The 25,019-nt window shown below is 44.2% G+C and overlaps 1 protein-coding gene across 1 annotated transcript in view; it reads left to right on the top strand.

Annotated features, from left to right (window-relative positions):
* GRIN2B (glutamate ionotropic receptor NMDA type subunit 2B) overlaps window positions 1-19,985 on the top strand; it is a 206,584-nt gene extending 186,599 nt beyond the window's left edge. Inside the window, exons 10-13 of the mRNA XM_033058313.1 lie at window positions 8,501-8,661; window positions 11,461-11,648; window positions 13,489-13,727; window positions 15,549-19,985. Coding sequence (XP_032914204.1) covers window positions 8,501-8,661; window positions 11,461-11,648; window positions 13,489-13,727; window positions 15,549-17,456 — 2,496 coding nt within the window. The 3' untranslated portion in view covers window positions 17,457-19,985. The remainder of the gene's footprint in view (window positions 1-8,500; window positions 8,662-11,460; window positions 11,649-13,488; window positions 13,728-15,548) is intronic.
* Window positions 19,986-25,019: the final 5,034 nt, after the last annotated feature.

The following is a 25,019-nucleotide window of genomic DNA, read 5'->3' as shown; positions in this document are numbered from 1 at the left end:
CCCCAGGACTCACATGGAAGTGATATAGTTTTCATTCCTCTGTCTTTGACTTGCAGGTAGGAGGCAGCTTTCATCAGAAGGTTAAAGGAAGGTGTTATCTCCCAGCTCTGGGAAGTTGCTGCCTTGTCTGTAGTGCCCTGCTTTTTTACTTTGCCTCCCTGCCCTACAGACGTGCTTAAGAAATTGCACTAATATGATTACTAAGCTTTTAAAATTGCTTGGATGAAAATTCTGACCCCTGTTAAGTCTTTTGGAGGTTTGCCAGACTTGCGCAGGGCTCCACCCTGCTGCCCAGTGAATAGAACCCACATAATAGTAGGTTGGCTACTGTTAGTACTCAGAACACAGGAGGATCTGACCTTCCTTTGTTAGTGAAAATGGGTGAAAAATGGAATTGCTCCCCCACCAAATGACATCCTCTGAATTTCTCAAAGTGTTTCATAATTTGTTAACCAGCTGTCTCATGTGCAAACAAAGCAGATTTGAAATTCCTCTGTACTTAGCTGTCACCTCTCCTCTCAAGGTCTTTTTAATCAGTTAATTTTCTCCCTCTGAATGAACATCTACATTCCTAATGATATTAACATGAGTGTAGTAAGTGGCATCTTTCTGCCTCACGAATTTCCCTTTTGTGTTTGCCTGGGATTATTCAGTAGATACCTTTTGTCCCACTGTGTTTAACTTCCAAGAATTAAATCCATGGCACGACTTGAGACTGGATAAACAGATGATCTCCATCCTCTACATGCATGCAACCAAAAGTTGAGCGTACCATAGCTATGATTTCATAGAGCCCTTCATTGCAACAGATATGACTGTGGTGTTCTGTTATCATTCATATTAACACTTGAGCTGTGCAAACAGCTCTTGGCTAGGACTGGTGAAGCTCAGTGATTCCACTACAGATTTCTGGTCAAGCTTGAGGGACACGTAACAGTGATTGGAAACCTATATACTGCTGAATGTTTCCTGAGGAATATTTAAGGCTTTAAGATTACCTGTTGGGTGGAGAAACTGCACAGAGCCTGCAGAATGTTCACACACTTGGCCCACCCAGAAGACTCCTGGTGTGCTGGTGGTGGGTGGACTCTGTCTGTATGTGATGGTGGGATCCTGAAGTGTGACACCTGGTGTGTCTGTAATGCTGGCCACACCAAAAGGCAGTGTGGTGGCAGCAGGCACAAGTAGGTGTGGTCATGGAAGATGTGGGATCCCCGACATGCTGTCTGTTTGGAGTGATGCTGCACTGCCCAAGGTTTTCAGCCTCCTGCTCTGTGCAGGGTCAGCACAGAGCAGGTCTGTACACAGCAATCCAACTTGCAAAGAGGCTGCACAATCCTACTGTGTGCACTGCTCTGGCAATAACTGCATGTGATGGAGGCTTCTTCCACCAATTGGATCTCTGCTTTCATCTCAGTTGTTTTGCAAGGACAACTATTTTTAAAGTTGCTATATTTGAACTCTTTTCTTTTGCTTTGACCTGCCCTCCCTCACCTCTGCATTGTCTCCAGGCTGCTCTGTTCCCTTTCCTGACCTGCATGTGTCCATATGTCATCAACAGACTTTCACAGATTTTTTTTCTTGTTTGTGGGTCTGACCCCCACTACATCTTCCTTTAAAAGGGACTTTAATTGAATTCTTTGCCAACTTCACTGCAGTCAGCTGGACTAACTGATAACTCCTTTCTTGGACTTATCTAGAGCAATTCATGGGTGAAAGTGCTATGCAAAGCAAGACAGAGAATTTGAAACATCACTGAGTACTGAATAATAAGATAAACCACAAAGTCAAAGTCTGAGGGAGCACAAGGTAATTTTGTGCTCTCCCAGAAGTGACATATTGGATTTAGTGCTGTTCGGTCCCCCTTTTTTTAGCTTCCTTTTTTTGTTTGTTAATAAATCAAGGCATGAGTTGTTTGAGTAGTGAAGACAAGAGTCTAGGGTTTCAGGAAGAGTTGATGTGGCAACTGGATTCAGAGCTGTGAGGAGTCCCAGCCACTGCTGAGAAGGGAGAGAATGTTATTGTGAGGGAATGCAGGAGGGAACTAAAAAGAACTAGGGTGAAAGGATGATCTGAAAACTTATAGTCACTTAGAAATAGCTGAGAGTTCCACCTTGGAAATAAAAAATGTCTGTAATGTCAAAACTCCATGGCTGTGCAGAGGGGAGAGGAATGCTTTAGGAATGAATCTCGAGAAGTATCTGTACAAGAGAGTCATTAATAATAGAGAATGAGCTGCACAGTCACTTTAGTCTGCTCTCCTCACAGACTTGTACCAGTGCTAAGATTAAGGTTTGCAGTATGATTTTCTGCCTGTGCTGTTGGGCTCGCACAGCTGGCACACTCCTAGCTGGGATGCAATTTTGTAGATTTTGAAGTGCCTACAGCATCACGCCACCAACACTTGCAAATTCCATGCTTAAAATTGGTAGAGCACCTCCTCTACCAGGACAGGTGACTGGGGGCATGGCTTTGTGCTTGTGTCTATGTGCACAATCCAAGCTGCATAGAGAAAAGAATACAGTGAAAGCCCTGAAGATGGTGCTGGCAGTGATGACTGACATTCCAGAAACAAACTGATCTCTACCTGCATGCAGATCACGACTGAGTTGCAGTTTTGAAGAACTTGCAAGCTGAAAATGAAGGATAGGCAAGACATGATATAATATGGAGAGGCCCTGAGAAGAGTAATAATAAACATGAACTCTCACTAGCATTGCTTGTGTTGCCTTACTGCAAGCTTTTTTACACTAATATTTTCTCAGCATCTTTGGGTCTTGATCAGATTGTTCTGATGGTAGCGATCATGTTCACCAACCAAAGGTAAATCAAGGAAAGACCTATAGGATACAACCAAAAGATAAGGGCAAGAATGGTTGCAGGTCCATATCATACAGCTTGCAAAGAAAGACTAAAGAAACTGGGCTTCTTTAGCTGCAGTGAAAGAACATGGAGAAGCAGCAGCACAATGGTCCTCAAAAACATAAAATGCACCTTCAGAGAAGAATAAACTATTTGGATTTCCCTGCCCATGGACAAGATGACAGAAAATATTGCAGTTGTATTTGCAGCTGGAAGGCTTTAGTTCAGATACTTGGAAGAACTTTGCAGTAGTAAAGCTCTGGTAGACATTGTCCAGGGAATGGAGGAGTGTCCAGCACCATCTATGTTCCAAAGTGGGCTGGATTAAGAGCTATCAGGAATGGTGATGTCCAGGAGAGACTCACCAGAGAAACAGAGGTGGAAGAGACATCTTCTCAGGGTGAAACCCAGGTGTGAGATTCTGTGGCATGCTGTGGTGCAGCTTGACGACAAAAATTATGTATTTTGAGGACAAGAAAAAACCAAGCTTTTTCTCTTTGAGAGTCATCCATTAGGTGCGAATGAATTGATTTCCTGGCTGAAACAGAGGACACAGAAGGCCGCTAGGGAAAGACATGCTGCTGTGGACGTGTGTAGCCTATCAGGACTTAAGTACAGGCATAGAGCTACCTCAGAGTTAGACCTGAAAACTACTGACCCAGCCTTCAATTTTTAAGGTTCTGAAGGAAGCTCTTGTGCAAACAGCCTGGTTGGATTTTCAGGCAATGAAGAAAGGTGCAAGCTCACTGCAGTGGCATGCAACTGAAGCATAACAAGAGGAGACAATCAAGGATGTTTGGGCAATGCAAAGAGGTTATACATTAGGAGGGTAGGCACTTTGGGATTGTTGCTACCCATAGTGGTTGGCTCCCTGTACTTTTGGTGGGAGAAGATGTCCTGAGAGCTGAATGACCCCGTGGCTAGATTAATTTGGGCTGATGTAGATGTGTAGATGCTGTTTTAGATGTACTGGAGTGTCCAAACTACCCTCAGGTGGCTGGCAAATTTGACGCAGTGGTATGAGAGATCTGTTCCCAGGGTTTAATTCCATAGGCTTGGCACTTACTTTTGGGCAAATGAAGTGAGCTCAAAGTATCTAACATGGGCTTAAGCTCTTTTGGACTTGCAGCTAGCAGAGGAGCTGAATTTGTGGCTCTTAGTTTGATGGGCCAGAGCTGTGAAACTTCCTGTGGTAGAAAACTTAAACTGGTCATCTGGGCTTTACAGAGTGTAAGAAGAAACTGTATAAGGGTGAAGCACTACACCCACACACCCACCCTTGCACCAAGTTCTGCCAGCTCATTATGTTATTCAGCAGTGGATTGATTTGGGGTTTTTTTAAGCAGTGTAAAAGTAGATCGTCTGATAAAAAAGCCTTTTTGTTGCAAGAGCTTGCTGAGTTTGGGAAACTGCTTTCAATGCTATTGGCAAACACTTTACAGTGTAAACAGGGCCTACATCAGGCAGATAAATAAGTGCAGATGTGCTTTTCTGTAGGATCCATTCGGTGATAGACAATATATTGAAAAAAAAATTCTCATCAAATTAATTGTGGCCAATTAGACATAACCCTTCCCCTCATCTCTGAATCCCCTCCAATTGCTGCTGCGTGAATGGGAAGAGCTCCTATCACCTGTTTCATTATGCAGATTGATATCCGAACATCTGAGAACAATGCTGCTTTGTGCGCGGCACGGCTCCAAATTGCTGATGGAACAGCTCTGCCAGCCGAGTCACTCACACCCGCTCCCACTGCTGCTGTCAACAGCTCTCGTGGCGAGATGTGCAGGGGACTGCCAGAGGAGCCCTCCCCACTGAGTGTGCTAACAGCTCCCAGCCTGGTGTTTATTGCTCTGCAGAGAAGGAAGGTTTTTGCTCTCTGACTCGGAGAGGTTACTTTTCCAAAGCTGGGGTCTGTTTTGCACTTAATTCTCCTTGATTTCAGTTTGGGGAGTGAGGGGTTGAAGAGGCAGGCAGCCACTGGGCTCTGAGCACTGATATCTCATGTCCCAGAGCTACCCCAGCCCTTCAGGCATCCTTGGTGTCTGCGTTCTGCCCCAACCTCTAGCATCCGCCTTCACAATTGATGTGAAGCAAGTGGGACTTCTTTCACGGGAGAGAGGATGTGCACATCACCTTGGGTACATAAAAGGGGAGCATCTCACAGCAGAGGTTCTGCAGTGAAGGAGTGGGAGGATGCAAGTGGGATACATCTCTGCCTGGGGTTCTTTGGGTGCAGGACTGCAACTGAGCCCTGCAGGTTCCCTCACAGGCAGTCACCCTTGAGGTAGGTAGAGCTGGGCAGCAGGATGGGTCTCCTGCTACAAGTATAATATAGAGCTCCTACAAGTGGGGACCCTGTACAGCTGGGTTTTCTCAGCAACTGATGTAGTTGCTTGTCTTCCCCTATTACCACCACATTTTTTTTGCCAGAACCTCACAGGACTCCTCTTCACAGATGCCTGGAGCGGAGTAGCTGTGATTTTGGGCTCTGACAGGAGAAATATTTGCATGAAATAATGGGGCAGTTATGTCATTAATCTACATTCTGATCCTTTCTGTCCACATCTGTGGTTAATTCCTTTGTCAGTGTTCACTGCAGCATTGAGGTTACCTCTGCACAGGCTTCTTCCATGTAATGGCCCCTGCATTATACATCAGCTCCTCCCTTGTGTCTGAGACCCCTTATAGCTGCAAAAGAGCCTTGCTTCCCTGGGGATGACACTTATGATCCAGGCCCATGGTCCCAGCCCCTGGGAGAAATCAAACAAGTGGCTTTCCTTACTGAAGTCTTTGACAATCTGTCAATTAATTTTCCTTCTTACAGATCATCTCCAGTTCCTCCACACATTCCTCTACCATGTTGGCAGGAGAGGACACACTCCTTCCCCATCTGTCCCATAAACTTTCTGGGAAGGCTCACATGTCTTCTTGTTCCCTCAGTAAGAGCTGTGTGCGACAGAAGTTAGTTCAGAATGATGCAATATGTTTTGACTCTGGAGAGCTCACTGGGTCACTTCATCCCTGCACTGAGCTGTGCCCACTTACTGCCAAGAAACACACATGGGGAGTTTTGAACTGCTATCTCCTACCATAAACCTGCATGGATGTACTGCTATTAATTCTAAAATATGGAGAAGTAGCTGCTTATCTCAGGCTGCATTGACTGTGGAGTCAGCTGGACATTGGTTACTTTCAGCTTGGTGAACATTAAGCTACGTTAGTTGGGGATCTGTGTTCCTCTTGGACACTCAAGCTAAAATTGTCTGGTGTGGGCCCCATATGGATCCTTTCATATTGTTTCCTGTCTTGCTGGTCACCAAGCTATTGCAGAAGTGTGTGTGTGCATGTTGGTGTGTGGAGAGTAATTTGAAGATCTGTTCTGACTAAGGAATGAGCAGGAGGTAAGGATTGGTGAGTGAATGAGTAGTATGTGAATTTGTAGAAGTCATCAACCTGGCTTTTTTCTCTAGAAATGTGCTTTTCCAGTTACCAGAAACAGAAATTATCTTGTAATTTCTTACAAGATAAATGTTTTCATTTATTTATGGATTGCCCAGGAGATTAAAAATTAATTCTGAAGACTTTCACTTGTGGCTGCTATTATGGGCTCTGGAACAGAGTGGAGGCAAAAGATAATTCAGAGTTGGGATTCTTTTCCTTATCCCAGGGGAATGCCTGACTTCGTATTGCTTTTTACTCCAGTTTGTAGACATCACGATGGAAGCAGACGAAAGTAGAGGTTGTGTCACTGGGAATGGAGGGTGGAGGTATAAAATGGACATGCCAAAACTCCATGTCACACAAATGTTGGTCAGGCCTGCCCAATGCTTCTCCTGTTGAATGTACTCTGTCAGAGGGCTCTGTGGTAGTGGGAACGTCCTGTGTGCCTTCAAGGTGGGGTTCTGCAGCCTCTGGGAAAGCAAGCTGCCTGCACTGCAATCTCCTGGTTTAGCATGTCAGCGGAGAGACTGTGCTTCTTTGTGTCTGGCATGGCAGTGCCCTCCTTGTGATGGGTCCCCTAGGCTGCTGCTTTAATCAGCTTAGTAAAAAAGAATAATTTTAGCATGCTGTGGTGATTTTTCTCCCATCAAAGTTTGCTTTCATTACAGTCTTTGATAGCTGTGAGTTTGTCTTCCTCCCTAGAGGGTATGGCAAAGTTCTAAGAGACACCTTACTGTCTGTTTTATGGTATGTGAAACTTCTGTTTTGTTGGTGATGCACCAGCCTGAGTTCAGAAAAACAATCCCAATGTTTTTTATTGGCTTAAAGCAGTAGGATATGTTTTCTCTCTCACACACTGACATGCACATACAAGTTAGCCCATCTTGCCAGCCAAACTGGAGAGATAAGTTGACTGGTACATAGAAATAGGTGAACAGTATGTTAATCTATCCACAGACACAGCTTCTAGCTGTCCTCGTGGCTGGGACGTTGTGAGAGAGATACACTGCTTTAGGTGCTCTGGCCTCCTCAGTTGAGTTGACCAAGTTCCAAAATGGCTTTAAGCAGAGCTCAAAAACAAGGCTCATCTGCATGTGTTTTAAGCTATAACTATCTGCAGATTGCAGCCCTGTAGAAGGTGGCAGTGAATGACTGCACGTATTCATGCACCAGGTGCACTGCTGCTGTTAAAAGGTTTTGGTCTGACCACTAGCATGTTGTCAGCGTGCTTCTCAGGATTGTAGAAACACACAGTCACAGCTAGGAGTCAAGAAATAACACCAGGCAAACTATTGCTTGATATATCCAGAGAGGAGGAGGCTTCCTTCAATTTAACCTACCTTTGCATCTTTTTCTTTACTGCTTATTCAGTTCCTGGTTTATAGTTCTGTGCTCCTTCTCATCTGCTGGTCCTAGGGGTTTTAAACAGTCTTGATAATTGACAATCTAAATTTTACTGCTCATAAAATCCCAGAGAGCATTGATTATGACTTGAATTAAGCAAGTGGCATATAAAATCTCAGAGGCTTGCAGCCGTGGGGGAATGTTATGATGAATGTATTTCTTGTGAGCAGCAAAAGCGTTGGAGTGTTCTGCCAGCTCTGTTCTGGGCATCAAATGTTAGTAGTAACTTGCAACCACTAACAGTATTTCATTTGGGACATTTGCCCAAAACTTTGAAAACTGATCATTTGTTTGGTGAAGTGGTGAGGTGTGCTGAGAGGCATCTCTCCTCTTTAATTACTTTTCTACCTCTGTCAGAACCAGAAAGTGTAAAGGCATCCACAGAGCTGAAAAAGATACTTCTTAGGCACTAAATCACAGTTTGTGGATAAAACGCACATCACACAGACTTCATTGGAAACCATTTCTTGACTGTGTTCCAGCACCACTGTTACATTTTTCCTTCCCTTTGTCCTTTTATCTAACCTCCTACTTAATCTTTGATCACTGACTACTTCATGCACTTAATCCAGAGTAGAGAAAAAGAACAGCTTGCTCCGATTTACTTCTTGTTTCTTGGGCATTAACAGGAGATATTCGTGTTTGAAAACAGTGAAATACAATATCTTCTCAATTATGTTTTCTACATGATAGTAAAATAAAATCAGATCAACTTTCCGATGTTCTCCCAACCAGATGATTGCTTCAATCTGAAAGACTGTGAAAAATATTCCTTTTTCTGTTTCTTCAGTTCCAGAAACCAAATGACTTCTCGCCCCCTTTCCGCTTCGGGACCGTTCCCAACGGCAGCACGGAAAGGAACATTCGCAACAACTACCCTGAAATGCACAGCTACATGGTGAAGTTCAATCAGAGGGGGGTGGACGATGCCCTGTTCTCGCTGAAGACTGGGTGAGGCTTTCCTACATGCTTACTCACCACAAAAGCCTGACTTTTTGCATACTTGTCTGGAAAATTTGCTTTTTAGGGTTTGAAAAATGAACCTCTATTATCATTCCATGGTTAAAAGTATAGCAAGACCACACAGAGCACAGTAGCACAGGAGAGTAACTCTGTGGTTCTTTTTTGCCAGGTTTTTCTAATCACATCTGGTTTTACTGTGTTTATAAGAATTTTTAAAAAAGAGGATCTACTGTATCCCTGTGTACATAATCCATGTGTGTACTGGTCCAAAAGACCTTGCTTTGTCAAGATGTTTTGTTCTGATGGGTTTTTATGCATACAGAAGAAAAACTCACAGGTCTCTGTGGACAAAGTTTTTTTCAGAGCATTTATAGTGTCATCTGGAAATTCCTTTGTTTTCCCTCCTTCTGTGTATAAAAGATTATGTTAATCAGGAAGCTGTCAGACTAATCCCACCCCAGTGTATCACCAGCTAATATAATGTAATGTAAGGTATGTTTGAAGCAAATAGTTTGGAAGTAGCCTGCTCTCTGGAATATTTTGGTATCAAGAGCTAAACAAAACATTATTTGAATAATATGGAAGTATTAAAAAATGTAAGCGTTTCCTTGGGTAATTTTAAAGTTGTTAGCAAAAAGCATGCTTGAATAGCTCATCCTGTTTTAATAACAGTGAACCTGCAAAGGACCTAACTCAAAATGACATTTTGCAAGCCTTTGTCCTTTGTAATTAAAGACCTCTCAGAACTGACCATTTTGGTTGTCAGAGCCCAGCCCCAGTGAACAAAAACCATTTTTGCTTACCCTCAAGTTGCACTCTTATGAGAAAGTTCGTTCCAAAGCATAAATTAAGATGTTTAGCCAATTTAATTACTAGATTGACTGAATAGTCCTAAACCTGTTTGCCAGGTTCAGAGGCCCACAGCCCATTGCAATTGGTTGTACCATTGTTGGATATCATCCTGGGAAGGTGTATTTGCCAGGATAGTCATCATTCAGGAAATAAATATGCACTGTCCTGGAAATATATGGATGCAATAGAGCTCATCACTTGTGATAGATGTCGTCCTTGCTCCTTATTCACCCTTGGACAGACTTCCTCACAGATAAGCACTTGAACTGAGATAATCACCATACTGTCAATATATGTGCAGGAGGTGTATTACAAACATAGTACGTGAACGAGAATGTGCAACTGGAAGGTCTTAGGTCATTTATCAGAAAATGTTTCATGTCAGATCTAGTGGGAGGATTTACCCATCAGCTGTCTTTGTGTTTGTGGAAGATGCAGTCTCCTGAGGCTGCCCCCCATATCTAAATCAATTTGTTACAGTGTGAAAAGGCTCTCATGTGGCTACTGTACTCTCTACGTCCATAATGGGAATTTCTCTGGGTTGAAACACAGTATTTGTTGTGATTTTTCAGCTGAACATTCTTTAACAAAGACCAGTTCTGCATGGTAAACCATACAGTGGCTGTCATGGCCAGCTGACATGGGTAAAGATCTGATAGTACTTTTCACACTACTGAGGAGTTAAACATAATATCCTGACTGTATTTGATTTGAAAAAAAAACCCAACATTTTTCTCAGCTAAGTCATGCCAGCATTTGAATTGGAGAAAATATTTTCCTTACTTCAATTCTGCTTTGCTATCTAATATTGATACATTTTATAAGGCATTTTAGGTTGAGATGAAAGGCAGTACAGAAATATAAGTTATTCTTAAATATACATCCCCTTGACTTCCTGTTCATTCATCTTTATCTTGCGGTATGTTTTTATTCCAAATTTTCTTTAAGATCAGAAATTATGATTACCAAATAGAAAGGAATAGACTATCCTCATTTATAACCCAGATTCACCTGGAAGGCACTTTAGGCTTGTATTTTATTTAACTATGAAGATGACACCTGAAGGATGGGATACCATCCAGAGGGACCAGGACAGGCTCTAGAAGTGGGCATATGGGAATTTCATGAGATTTAACAAGACCGAGTACAAGGTGCAGTGATTTGGGAGTGCAGGTGGACAAGGGGCTGGACACAACCCAGCAATGTGCACTCAGCCCAGAAAGCAACTGGATCCTGGGCTGCATCCAGAGCAGTGTGGGCAGTGGGGCCAGGGAGGGGATTCTGCCCCTCTACTTTACTCTGTGAGACTCCCACCTGCAGTGCTGCATCCAGCTCTGGGGACCTCAGCACAGGAAGGACATGCATCTACTGGAGCGAGTCCAGAGGAGGCCACTAAGATGATTGGTGATAGAGCACCTCTCCTACATGGAAAGGCTGAGAGATTTGGGATTGTTCAGGAGAGGAGGCTTTAGGGTGACCTAATTGTGATCTTCCTGAAGGGAACCTATGAGAGAACTGGAGAGAAACTTTTTATAAATGCATGTTGTGACAGGACAAGGGGGAAGAGTTTCAATCTGAAATATAAGATAGATTAGATATTAGGAAAAAATTATTTTGCATGATGGTGGTGAGGCACTTTACTGTGAGGTGATGAAGTTGTGGATACCCCATCCCTAGGAGTGTTTGAGACCAGGCTGGACAGGGCTCTGAGCAGCCTGGTCTGGCGGAAGGTGTTCCTGCCCATGTCATGGGGGCTGGAACTAGATGGCCTTTGAAATTCTTTCCAACCCAAACCTCTCTATGATTCTACATAACATATTGCAGTCCATCTGAAAGGGGTTAATTTCTTCCTTAGCTACCTTAAAAAACACCTTTGATTTCATATAGATTTTACGTTTTCTGTACTATACCCTCTTGTTTCTTGCATCTGTGCAGGAAGTTGGATGCTTTCATTTATGATGCAGCAGTGCTAAACTACATGGCTGGCAGAGATGAAGGCTGCAAGCTGGTGACTATTGGGAGTGGGAAAGTGTTTGCCTCCACTGGCTATGGCATTGCCATCCAAAAGGACTCAGGCTGGAAGCGCCAGGTTGATCTTGCCATTCTACAGCTTTTTGGAGATGGTAAGTGACAAGAAAAAGAAGTGCTGGAATTTTCCTAAGAAATACCGAGTTTTGCATGTAAGAGATGGAAGTTTCTAGCTATGGTGCTTCAGATGTGAGCTGAGAGCATGGAATTATTAATAGGTTTTTTTAGATGTAACACACCAAAAATGAGAGGATGTCACTTCTTTCATGTTGTTGATGCAGGGTAGCGGTATCATCAAAAGCAGTGCCAAAAGCACTAAAGTTTTCATAGAACAAGCTCAGATGTGTGTTTGAAAAATATCTTATGTGAAGAATGTCTTGTAAAAACAAGATTTCTGGTGTGAATTTTTCACTAGCTTTGAGGTTTTTCCAAATTAGTGGGACCAAACCACTAATTATACCAGACTGTCTGTGGTTATTCCATACTTTATAGCTCTAGACAGGATCAATCCATGCAGTTTACAGAATTAAAGTATAAAAGATGAAAGAGCTAGATCAGATTTTCCAAAACATGTAAAAAACTAAAAAACAAAAAAACCAACCAACCAACCAACCAACCAACCAACCAAAAAACCAAAAAAAAAGACCAAAAAAAAAAAAAACCAACAAAAAAACCAAGGAAGAACTTAAGACTCAGAAGTATATTTTGAAATGAGTTTTTAATTAGAACATTATAGTTACCTAGTTCACCTCTTCATTCACAGAGAAATTGCTAGTATTAGCAAAATTTGTTCATGGGAAAATAGATTTCTTCTTTCCTGTCTTTCCATTTCACATTACACTTTCCTGTGTCCTTTTTATGAATAAATAAAATTCACAGGTAATTTTATTTATAAGTATTCTTTCCCCCGCCCCCTGAAATCTGAAAATAACATATGGGATTAAAACTATGGAAGGAACATAACTTGGACATATTTCAGAAAATTGGCCACCTGACAGATAAGTTGTTCTGTTTCTTAAAAAGCCTAGTATGTACTATTTCAGAGAAGGACATAAGTTCTCCAAAAAGCTTCAAAGACTCTGCTATGGCACCACTTAAATAGATGGATTTTTTCTCCTGCCACTGTACTGGAGATTGAAAATCTGAAAAACTAACTTTCCTAACTACATAAAACAATTTGTCATCCTGCAAAATTAGTTTGTTCTGAATGTCTCAATACGTGAGTGTGTGTGAGTGTTTACCTCTCACTCCTCATGAAAGTACTATAATGGTAGTAAGTGGTGTATGAAATTAGAGTACAGAACATTTGCTCCTAGCTGATACAAATTAGTAACATTTTTGATTGGTCAAAGCCCTTGGAAGTGTTGAATTTGGACAAAATTGAAGGGAAGAAAAACAAGTTCAAATACTCAAATTTTTTTGGAACATTGCACCTGGTTTTAATGAGCTATGGATATGATGGGGAAAAAATTGATTGAAAACAATCAATATTTTGATTCCGAGTTGGAAACATATAAGGTTTTTATCTAGAAGTGATTAATTTTTGTCTACCACTATCAGTCACTCATTTCTCCCTTCATTGACTTAATGAAAGTGGAAGCTTGTGAGGCTAGGTCTTCAGTCATCTGGTGGATGACTGTTTCAGGGTCTCAGTATGGACATCCAGCACTTGCCATAGCTATGTCCTGTGGAACAGTTTGTTATGGCTAACATCAGGCTGTGGAAAAATCCTGTTGACTTTCCTGTGACAAATGGCACTTGCCCCTGTCAGAAGAGCAGCCAAAATATTTTATGGATGTTGTAGATGTGGAAAAAGAATGTAGAGACTGGAAATTACATTAGATCAGCTTCTTGCTTTCAGTCTGCCCCAGTTTGGGCTCTTCAACCATTGCAGGGTTATCTAACCTGTTTCTTTCCTCCTGTCTGTCATTCTAGGAGAGATGGAGGAGCTAGAAGCTCTCTGGCTCACTGGCATTTGTCACAATGAGAAAAATGAGGTTATGAGCAGCCAACTGGATATAGATAATATGGCAGGTGTCTTCTACATGTTGGGAGCAGCCATGGCCCTCAGTCTCATCACCTTCATCTGTGAGCATCTCTTCTACTGGCAATTCCGCCACTGCTTCATGGGCGTCTGCTCTGGCAAGCCCGGTGTGGTCTTCTCCATCAGCAGGGTGAGTGCCATTGACTCATTAAAAGGATGAACAGAGGCTTTATTCAGACAGTCCTAGGTACTGGAGATGGGAATATCCACCAAGACTGTCTAATACACAGGTGGCAGTCAGCACAGTCTCATCTGTGCACTGTTGATGTTGTAAAAATGGTAATTTTTTTTCTGCGACATCTCTGGTCTCTGCTGGATTATGGTTAAGGAAATGGAAATTTCACATGGAAGTGAAAACACAGGAAAAGGCAAGTCAACTGTTACTGTTTGCTCCTCCAAAGTGAGTTGTGACGAGGCCTAAATGTAATCAAGTGATGATGGATAATATGATTAGAAATTCGGGAGTTTTACATTGTCCTCTAAAATGCAGCTTTTCAGCTGACCTTTTGTTAACTACAAGTGTGCCTTCATTGACAGTCAGAAGTCCTTAACTGAAAGCCATGCCCTGAACTATGCAGAAATCCTTCCACAGAAGATGACCACATAAACTCTGCAATTGCTTTATGCAAATCTGCCTTAGGGTACAACATTTACATTTAAAGCAGATTCTAGCCATTTATGAGTCATCTTCTACTATTAGTGTTGCTAGCAGTATCCTATTTGGAGCTTTATTTTCCTTCTTTCAAGCCACTGGTCCTTTCTCCTGATCCATTCTGAAGTGAGGTCAAATCTTGGCATTTTTTAGCTCAGCATCTGATGTAGCAGAATTTACTTTGATTGTACAAGGAGTGCATAATTGCCACATAACGTACTGAAGAGAAATGAAAAGCTTTTTGAATGCAAGGGCATAGCTTCTCTTCTATATTATAAGTTCCTAAAGTGGTTTAGTCTGGAGGTGACATGTTCCCTTGTGTTTGGTGATCCTTAGCTAAGAACAGATTCTCTTATTCTGTGGTTATCTGCTAGACCTGGGTCATGTTGGTGAAAGGTCTGAAAAGTGGTAATCATCTGCTAGCTGCTGAGAAACCATGATAACATGATGTGATGGCGTCCATTTCACAATTGACAATGATCATCAGGCACCATTTGGCAGGTCAGGGAATAAAGGAGCCCCTTTCGTTCCGTTCCTAGGGATAGCCCTTGCAAACAGTCATGGGTGAAATGAGCTTGTGGAGAATGTGGAGGAACTGGGCCCTTCTGTTGTCTGATTTGATGCTGAATAGAGGACTTCTGCTCTCAGGGATATCAGTTTGGAGCCTGTTATCACTGTCAAATTTAACAGACTGCAATTAAAAATTCTACTGTACCTCAGTCAACCAGATGCAAAATACCTAAATATGTATTCAAGAGTTCTGCTCTTTCTCTGTTTCCTTTTCTAATCTGTACTGGTGATAAATGTAGCTAAGTTTATGACAAATGAAGGTGTTCCCTTTTTAAGTTAGCTCCTGTATCATTGATTCACTGATGCCCAGATGATTTTCAAGGGCCAAAACAGACTTTTATCCTCTCATCCACACAGAATCATTTACCTTGATTCTTCTATTCCCAAGGATATTAATGTCCCCATTTGCAATTCCATGTTATACCTACTAGATTTGACTAACTCTTACAGAATGCAAGCAGGCATTCCTGGATCCTGGAGATACAACTTGAAACAAAGCAGAGGAAGAGGAATGGAGGGAAAAGAAAAATGTGAGGGTCAAGAAAGAGGGTCAGAACAGCGGGGGTTGGCAGAACAGATCTGACTTCATTTGATTTGATTGTGCTTCATGATGGAAGGTTGATAGGCCCTGGTATCCTACAGGAACACACCCTTGATGCTTCCCAGTTCAGCTCCCCCTCTGCGTATTCTTTGCGTGACCACTCACCTCCTTGCTTTCTCTCATTTCAGGGTATCTACAGCTGCATCCATGGCGTGGCCATTGAAGAACGCCAGTCAGCAATGAATTCTCCCACAGCAACTATGAACAACACCCATTCCAACATCCTCCGCCTGCTTCGGACAGCCAAGAACATGGCCAACCTGTCAGGGGTCAATGGCTCACCACAGAGTGCCCTGGACTTTATCCGCCGCGAGTCATCCGTCTATGACATCTCTGAGCACCGCCGCAGCTTCACCCACTCAGACTGCAAATCCTACAACAACCCCCCCTGTGAGGAGAACCTCTTTAGTGACTATATTAGTGAGGTGGAAAGGACCTTTGGCAATCTCCAGCTGAAGGACAGCAATGTGTATCAGGACCACTACCACCACCACCACCGCCCCCATAGCATCGGCAGCACCAGCTCCATTGACGGGCTCTATGACTGTGACAACCCGCCCTTCAATGCCCAGTCACGCTCCATTGGGAAGAAACCCTTGGACCTGGGGTTACCCCCTGCCAAGCACAGCCAGCTGGGTGACCTTTATGGCAAGTTCTCCTTCAAGAGTGACCGTTATGGGGGCAGTGGGACCCATGATGACCTGATCCGCTCGGATGTCTCTGACATTTCCACTCACACGGTCACCTACGGCAACATTGAGGGCAATGCAGCCAAGAGGCGGAAGCAGCAGTACAAGGACAGCCTGAAGAAGCGCCCAGCCTCCGCCAAGTCCCGCAGGGAATTTGATGAGATAGAGCTGGCCTACCGCCGGCGCCCACCGCGCTCACCTGACCACAAGCGCTACTTCAGGGACAAGGAAGGGCTACGGGACTTCTACCTTGACCAGTTTCGGCCCAAGGAGAACTCACCGCACTGGGAACATGTGGACCTGACGGATATCTACAAAGAACGGGGAGATGAGTTTAAGCGTGACACGGGAGGAGGAGGGGGTGGATCCTGCACTAACAGGGCTCATCACAAGCACGGCTCAGGCGAGTTTGGTGGAAGCAATGAGCACAAGCATGGTGTTGTGAGTGGGGTCCCAGCGCCATGGGAGAAGAACCTGACCAATCTAGACTGGGAAGACCGGACCGGGGCTAATTTCTGCCGCAGTTGCCCTTCTAAGCTGCACAACTACACGCCATCAACGGTGGGGCAGAACTCCACCCGCCAGGCCTGCATCCGCTGTGAGGCTTGCAAGAAAGCGGGCAACCTGTATGACATCAGTGAGGACAACTCGCTCCAAGAGCTGGACCAGCCGCCTGCCCCTGTGCCCGTGGCCACCAGTGCCACCTCCTCCTCCAAATATCCTCAGAGCCCTTCCAATTCTGCCTCTAAGGTGCAGAAGAAGAACCGCAACAAACTCCGCCGGCAGCACTCCTATGACACCTTTGTGGACCTGCAGAAGGATGATTCAGCCCTGGCCCCCCGCAGCGTCAGCCTCAAGGACAAGGGCCGCTTTTTGGAGGGGAGCCCCTACGCCCACATGTTTGAGATGCCAGCCAGTGAGACCACCTTTGCCAACAACAAGTCCTCAGTGCCCGCCACCAGCTACCACCACCACAACAACCCCGGCAGCAGTGGGGGCTACATGCTCAGCAAGTCACTCTACCCCGACCGGGTCACCCAAAACCCTTTCATCCCCACTTTTGGGGATGACCAATGCTTGCTCCACGGCAGCAAATCTTATTTCTTCAGGCAGCCTGTGGTGGCAGGAGGGCCCAAAGCCAGGCCAGACTTCCGAGCCATTGTCACCACCAACAAGCCGGTGGTCTCAGCCCTTCATGGGGCTGTGCCAGCCCGTTTCCAGAAGGACATCTGTATAGGGAACCAGTCCAACCCCTGTGTGCCTAACAACAAAAACCCCAGGGCTTTCAATGGCTCCAGCAACGGGCATGTTTATGAGAAACTCTCCAGTATTGAGTCTGATGTTTGAGTGAGAGGGGAAGATCGCGGGGAGGGACTGGGGATGTATGTGGAGCATGGGAGGGGGGGGTGGGATCAATCCCATCAGCTACTCTCCTGAGTCGTCCTTAGTTTGTGGGATACTGGAGTTGTGAGTAGTGCAGCACTGGTGACAAGTGCCACCTCTTTGGTTTCCCCTCTTCCTCCTCCTTTCCCAAGCCTCCCGTTTTATCTCTTTTTCCATGTTCTTGCTCCTCCCATTCTCTTCCATTCCTGGCCATTGCACTTTACAGTGATGTCGGAGTTGGATATCCTTGCTCGTGGTTTCAGGAAGCAGAGAAAAAGGCAGGGAAGGGATGGGCTGAGGAGGAGCAGGAGTGACTTTTAGTGTTCACTTCTGCTGGCTCCCAGCAGGGAAAGGCATGTGTGCACACGTCTATGTAGGTGTGTGTGGCAGGAGGAGGCAGCAGCAGCAGTGTAATGGACATGCAGGAAAACATGCTTGCTCAGGCAACTCTTCCTAAAACTGCCTAGAAAAGAGTAGTGTTTGACGTGGAGAAAGTGAAGGGAGAATAACAAGACTAAGTTGATGATGCACTTACATGTTAGCTATATTGAGGTTCTTGTTACATTATTTTGTGAAGACTATGGGGGTTTAGGGCTGAAATATATATATATATATATATATTTGCGTATATGCTGAGAAATTTTACGCTAAAATTTTGAATTGTCTGCTGGGGGTGTGGAGGGAGGGAGAGAAGATTTGTCTGCAGGTCAGGCTAGTGGTTTCACTGTGGCTATTACAGCCATTGAATCTATGGCAGACCAGTGGGAGAGAGAGAAAAGAAGTGGAGTCTGAGTTTGAGGAAGCTGATCAACAGCCTTCCTGACTCCAGGGTTGGTTTCCAAAACTCAGACAGAAAGTGCTGGTTTGCATTAAAATAAGAAGGATTTGAGGAAAGAGGAAAAGGGTTTATTTGTTAGCTGTGAGCTGCTTGCTAGTTCTGACATTCTTCAAGGGTGGGAGCAGTATATAGTATGGGTTTACCTAATGTGAGTATATACAATAACTTTATACTTGAAATGTCTGTGAAGAAAGCAAAATAAACCCACTATCCTATGAGGTGTCTGGAGAACAAACACAGTAGAACAGAGCTTAAGAGTAGGGAAAGGTGGGGAGTCTTTTCAGTCACTTCAGGGGACACCAAACCCATTTTGGCATGTCCTTTCAACAAGGATGGGAGAGAAAGAAGGAGCTTAATCCTTCTGCTCTCTCTATGCTTGGCCAGCAGGTTGAAACAAAAAGAATAGGGTGCCCTCCACCACTGCTGGAAAGGAAAAAAGAAATGCCATAGAAAGGTGCGTGTGGTGGCAGTGGTGCTGGTGGACTGTTTCAATGCCTCCTTGCACATGTGGAAATGGGAGGAGGGTGTATGCACCCATGGGAAATACATATGTATATTTACTATTGAATGTACAGAGGAAGTACACAGCTTGTCTTCCTGGGAAGGGATGTGCTGGAATAAATGCCAGAGAGCACAGAAACTTGTGCTGAAGACTGAAGGTGTGCAAAGCTGAGATGTGTGTGTACATGTTGTGTGTGCCTCTGTGTGAAAGAGAGAGATACTAGCACAGGTGCAAAGCTGGAATAGCCTAGGGTTTCCCATCCCTGCAGTTGTAGTGACAGCTTTCCTGGTGCACTTAGTATCAATAAGAGTGTTTTTTCTTTCTGTTGTATCATTTTAGATGCAAATTAAACTAAAGAAAAAGGAGCAATGGTAGGAGTGAGAAGCTGAACACACCTCTCATATGTCATCTGTCTCCTGAGGTGGGGGTGTGGACTGACCTCTCCCATCCTGAGAGATATGGCAAAGTCTCTATGGCTTATCCTGGGTCTGTCCCAGTGTCTCAATCACCATGGCTCACCAGGTGAAGGGTTGAGAGAGTCCTTTGCTGAGAGCATAGGGACCCTTCTGAAGTTTGACTCTGAAGGGAGATGGCAGCCCCTCTGTGTAAACCACATTTCTTGGAGCTGAAAGCCACCTCTCTCACATTCCTCACCACACCATGGTTGATATTATCTTATCATTCTCTTTTTAAGCCAACAGAAGGCCTTTTATTTATTTACCTATTTATTTTATTTATTTTATAAGCTGAGGCAGGGGGGAGGGTGGGATATACCTGTAAAGTCAAAGTGTGTGAGGAGAGGGTGGGCAGGGTTGGTGAGGGGAATATTTTCTTATATTTCACTGAAGAAATTAAGGAGGAAAGAAGGAAAGAGTCTTTGTGATGCCACCCCTACTCTTTGGGGTAAGGGAACTTCTTACTCTTTCCCTCTTCTCTCATTACAAGGACAAAAAGGAAAAGAAAAGAGAAAAAAAAGAAACCAAACAAATTAACAGAGCGATCTGCAATCCAGAACACACGGCAGCTTGTCAGACACCTCTGATAGCGGCCACCAAGAAGGCGTTCCTTTCATTTGTAAATATTTCTTTTTTATTGCGTTTTTGTATAAATTGGTGTTTCTCTTCTCGTGAATATTCAGGTCGTGGGGTGGGAGGGAGGGGAAGTTTGTTTCCGTTCTGTTTGTTTTCTATGACTTTTCAGGCTGCATTTTTGGAAGCGGTTTACGCAGGTCGAGGCCGTATGAATGAGGAAAAAAAAAGAGAGAGAGAGAGAGAGAGAGAAATCCATGTGTGTTGTGTTCTCCTGAGGCCCCCTGTATTGCCCTGTCACCTTTATCTTCATGAATGGAAGACGCCGGAACGTCACTTCAAGCCTTGCCAGCAGGGTTTCATGTTTTGATGGGAACACCCCCAATTCCTTTTTGCATATAAACTCTCTGTACCAGCATCTCTCTGTGGAGTTTGGGCCTCAAGGCACTACACTGTCTTGATAGTGGTGGGGTGAACCATCAAGTTGGCCACTCAGGTTGGACCATCACTTTGACATTAAGAGACTTCTCCAATGCTACTTTGGTTTAGAAATCTTGGACCTGGGAAAGCTCGTGATAATTTCTGGTATTTCCTAAGGGCTTGGGGTTGGGAAGCTTGACAGCTGACGAGGGCAGCTAATCTCTTTGGTGGTTATCTCAGTACTTTTCCGTCCCTCCCCACCTGGAACGAGGAAACCTGGAGGGTGGCTCTGCAGGGAAATTAAGCTGAAAACAAACCAAAAAGAAGTTAATGGAACTTTTTTCAAATCTCTTCTTAAAGGTTCTGATTTTTGTGTTCCGGGTTGAAAGTTGGTTCGTATTTTCTCCGAACTGGTCTGTCCCTTGTTCCACTGATCGGCAAATGATAGTTTGCCAAAATCATTATCTAGTATTCTTACTGTTGTAGCACTGTTAACACTCCGAGTGCTCTGCAAATATTAACTGTGCCACAAACCACTCGAATGCTCTAGGGCAACCAGAAAAGAAGAACTGAAAATTCTGGACTGAACCACTGGTCTAACCACAGGAGTCTGGTATTTTGCCTTCTCCCATAATATATTAGGCCACGTGTCCATCAGGTTAATCCTTTCTCCTATAAGTGATCTTTTCTGGTTGCTTTGTTTATTTTAGTTCTGACAGGTCAACAAGTTTTGGGACAGAGATGAAGGGGAAGGGGTGGGAGGGGGGAGGGTGTAATTCATAATCAAGAAAATTAATCAATGATGTTATTAAACTCTGATTATATATTTAGAATTTTAGATTTGGTGTATTTTCATTGTAAGTATTCAAGTGAATCAAACAGGTAATATTAGCAGCAGGTGTTGTCTATACTAGAAAACCACCCATGTGCTGTTTATTACCTGTCCAGAAAAGAATGGGATTTCATACCAGAGCCTGACAAAACTCCACATCCCCTGCCTTACCATTTCTCTCTCTCTGCTGTAGAAACACCAGTATTTTCTTGGGCAGTGGCTGGGAACATTTCCTCTCTCTGAAGTTTTCTGCACACAAGAATACTGAGCAAAAACCATTGTGTCCTCTACAGTTGGTGACCTCTACTGAATATTTGCAGACAGCTCCCAGGAAAGATTAGGCTCCTTTGGCAGTGTTTCTGACATTTACCTCCTCACTTCTAGCCAGAAGCATGACTCTCTGAGAGGTATTTTCATGAGCCATGTTCTTCTGAAGTGGTACTGGAGTGTATGTACTCAGCTGAAGGAGGATGTCTATGAAGGAGATGGAGGAAATATGCAAAAAATATCAGAAATGTGCCATACACAATGGAAAGCAACTGGCAGGTAGAACTTGCAGCCATGGATCTCCACATCATAAACCTTGTTGGAGTATTCACACCATCTTTTTACTGTAGAGCAACACAACACAGGCTGGTGTAGTAGTTCTTTGTCTCCCATCACGCCTCCCAGTGAGGGCAGTATCAGGACTTGCAATGTCACATCCTAAGCAGGCAAGAAAAGCTGCAGTCAGAACTTGTTGTCAGTTGAGACAATGAAGCACACTGTCCCCACCTCAACAACAGCAACAACAAAAAAATCCCATTCTCTCTGAAATCCAGCATGCATTGTCAGAACTCTCCAGGTGAGAACCCCAGTGGGTTCAAAATGCTCAGCAATATCAAAGTACGAACTTCGCTGTAGGGAACTGATAGTTCAATTTCCAGCATATGGGGGGAGGAAGGTTCCTTTGTGTTGTTGCAAAGGATTTGATGGAGGGGTTAAGAGTTGCCAGGATAGCCCTCTTCTTCAGCAATGTCTGTTGATGTTGAGCTCCTCACTCCGAGAAGACACTAGCATCGATCTGGAATAGTGCCCTTTTGTACATTCAGATTAGTCTGTTGCACACAGCAAAATCGCCAGCAAAAGAGAGAGGGGGAGATAAAGAATGAATATGATGGTGGTGACAGGTTGGAGCGATCAGAGATACCTCAGGGATCTTCATAGGCAAGTCTTTGCTTTAGAGCTTTCTATCAAATATGGCATATCCTCCCACCTCCATTGCTTATCAACAGATGGAAGCAAGCCTGGGAACACAGCCAATGATCAGACTTAGGCCTTTCACACATCCTCCACTCCAGTCAAGCAACCTTTGATGAGCCCTTCTCATGGAGAAGGATGGGAGGTTGCACTTCCCCACGCATTTTTGGTTGCCAAAAAGAAAGGGAAAATGGAAGCAGATAAAGATCGGGAATGTTGATGAAAGGACTTTGTTCTGACCCTCTGTGCCCTTGCTCTGTGGAATTGCACTTCACCCTTTCCTCTCAATCCAAGCTGGCAAAGTGTAGGATCCAGTTATGCTTCCTTTCTGTGGCACAGGCCTGGCCACCACAGGAGCCCCTGGGAACTGTGTGCGAGAAAGGAACCAGATTGCTGGCAACAAATGGGGACAGACCCCAAGCCACAATCCCCATCTGCACCCACTCTTTCCCATAAGTGCTTCCCTGCTGCTGAACACACCTGGCGTGTCCACCTGGAACACACCTACCATGCTGCTGGATGCTGCAGGTAGTTACCTTGAGATAGTAACTAGTGGGACCTGATTGTCGTCCCCACAAGGGCTTATTTTCAATTTGCAGCCAAATAGATTTCCAAGCCATAGACCCTCGCTGCATTTACCTACACTTCCCTGTGGCTTCCTCTCTCCTCTCCCATCAAAGGCAAACTGGGGTGCCGAGTGTCTCACTGGCAATATAAATACTATTGCTTCATCTTCATCATGGGCCCTCTGGACCTCCTAGGGGCTGACTGCAGACAAACCTGGGTGTCCGCCACTGGAACAGCAACAATGAAAAACACTTTGCAATTGGCTTTCGTTTTTTTTCTCTTTTTCTTGAGATTCCCCAAATTCCTATCCTAGCCATGCCATTTGAGTGAATTCTGGCACCCTTCTGCCATTGCTGACAACAAAACTGACACAGCATTAACTTGCTTGTGTACAGAAAAAGACAGTGAAACCATATTGCAGAGAGCAGGACTCATGTCTGCCGATGTCAAGGGAACAGTACCCTAAGTGCTGAGGTAAAGAAGGATCTCTGTGGTGTGTTAGTAGTTCAAATCTCATAACCTGCTGGCTTCCTGCCATTAAAGGTTCACAGAAAGCACTGGTATACACTCCAACAGGTCAGAAAACAATTCCATGCTGTGGAACAGGGGTTCCTCTGGGCATGCACACATATACGAGACATACATGAGCTGGGGAAGTGAGGCATACATGAACAAACCTGAGACAGCAGGAAGCTGTGAGGTTTGCCTGCGTGTATGTGCACACACACCCACACACACACACACACACACACACACACGACACAGAGTACATTGCAGTACACTTAATGACTCTGTCCCACAACACATTTTTGCCAAGTAGGAACAGCGTGACCTTTCCTGATGTTCTGCTGGTAGTTATTTAATTTATGTATTCACTTTGTGACTTTTACATCATCTGCTTTCTTGACTGCAGCATTACTGTGTAAATACATGTGTATATATGTACAGAAATTAGCTCAAGCAATTATATTCAGGTTGGGAAAAGGGTGGGTTTTATATCTGTACAGTATTTCCTTATTAAATAATGGCATGGGGGGGGTTGGGAAAGTTAACTTCTAAATTGTGGTTTTATTGGTCTGTGGTGTTTGAAGTTGTTTCAGTGGTTGCTTTTGCTGGTTCGGAAAGTTTATCTGGATGTTATATGTGTGTGCCAAGAAAGGGTCCCCAGAGAGGGGAGGTTTGGGATTGGTAAGGGGTGGTGGGTAGCAGAGGGTGTTAATAATTTCCTGTAATAAAAGCCGTGTTGATTGCTAGGGACTGTTTGTGTGAGGCACAAGGCTGTTTCCTTCTCTATGTGCTTTGCTCTTTGATTACTCCCTCTTCCCTGGTCCCCCTTGTCTTCTCCCTGGGATGTCAGCAGGGTGCATTTGTTACTATGGATTACAGGGATCTCCCTATGGGCCTTCCTCTCCTGGCCAGCTCTTCCTTTTCCCTCTTTTTGTGGTCTTTCCAGTACCAGTGAAAGGGAGGTGGCATGGTCTCAGACCCTCTGTGCCATTCCTGACCTCTTTATTTCCTCTGCTCTTTGTCCTTCCTCTTAGCAGAACCCCATTTTCAGGTGTTTTGATCTCTCCAGCAGCTTACTGCTTCATCTCCCTGGCCTCTTATTTGCTGTCCCGTCTTACACTGATTCTTCAATTTCATCTTGATGCCGTCAGAATTACTTTTGCTGCTGGCTGTTTGCCCACTCTCCTTCTCTTACTACTCTCTTGTTGCTCTGTTGTCTTCACCAGCCTTCACAGTGCAATGCTGTGTGGAAGATGAGTGAAGGCAAGCGTCCACTTCTTCTCTCCCGGAAAATTCTAGCCATGACCAGATTTTTAGAAGATGATATTTTGCAGCTATTTTTGACTTCTCTGTCGTGTTCACTGAGGTAGTGTTCTGCTCTTGCACACTCAAGAAATAAGAAATCATCAGTATGGCAAATTTGCCCATGCAAGGGAGCAGTGAAATTGTATTTTCTGAGAAAGCCCAGAGAAAGATCATAATTTCTCTCCTTGATGGCTGACTGATAAATTTATAGCAGGGAGAGATACAGTTTTTATCCACTCCAGCCTGACCTACATCAGGATCAGTACAGTTTCTTTGCTTTTATTCTGTG

Source organism: Catharus ustulatus, chromosome 4 (assembly GCF_009819885.2).
Source record: "Catharus ustulatus isolate bCatUst1 chromosome 4, bCatUst1.pri.v2, whole genome shotgun sequence".
NCBI lineage: Eukaryota > Metazoa > Chordata > Aves > Passeriformes > Turdidae > Catharus > Catharus ustulatus.
Note: the sequence above shows the minus strand (reverse complement) of the source record. Positions and strands in the feature narration are given on the sequence as shown.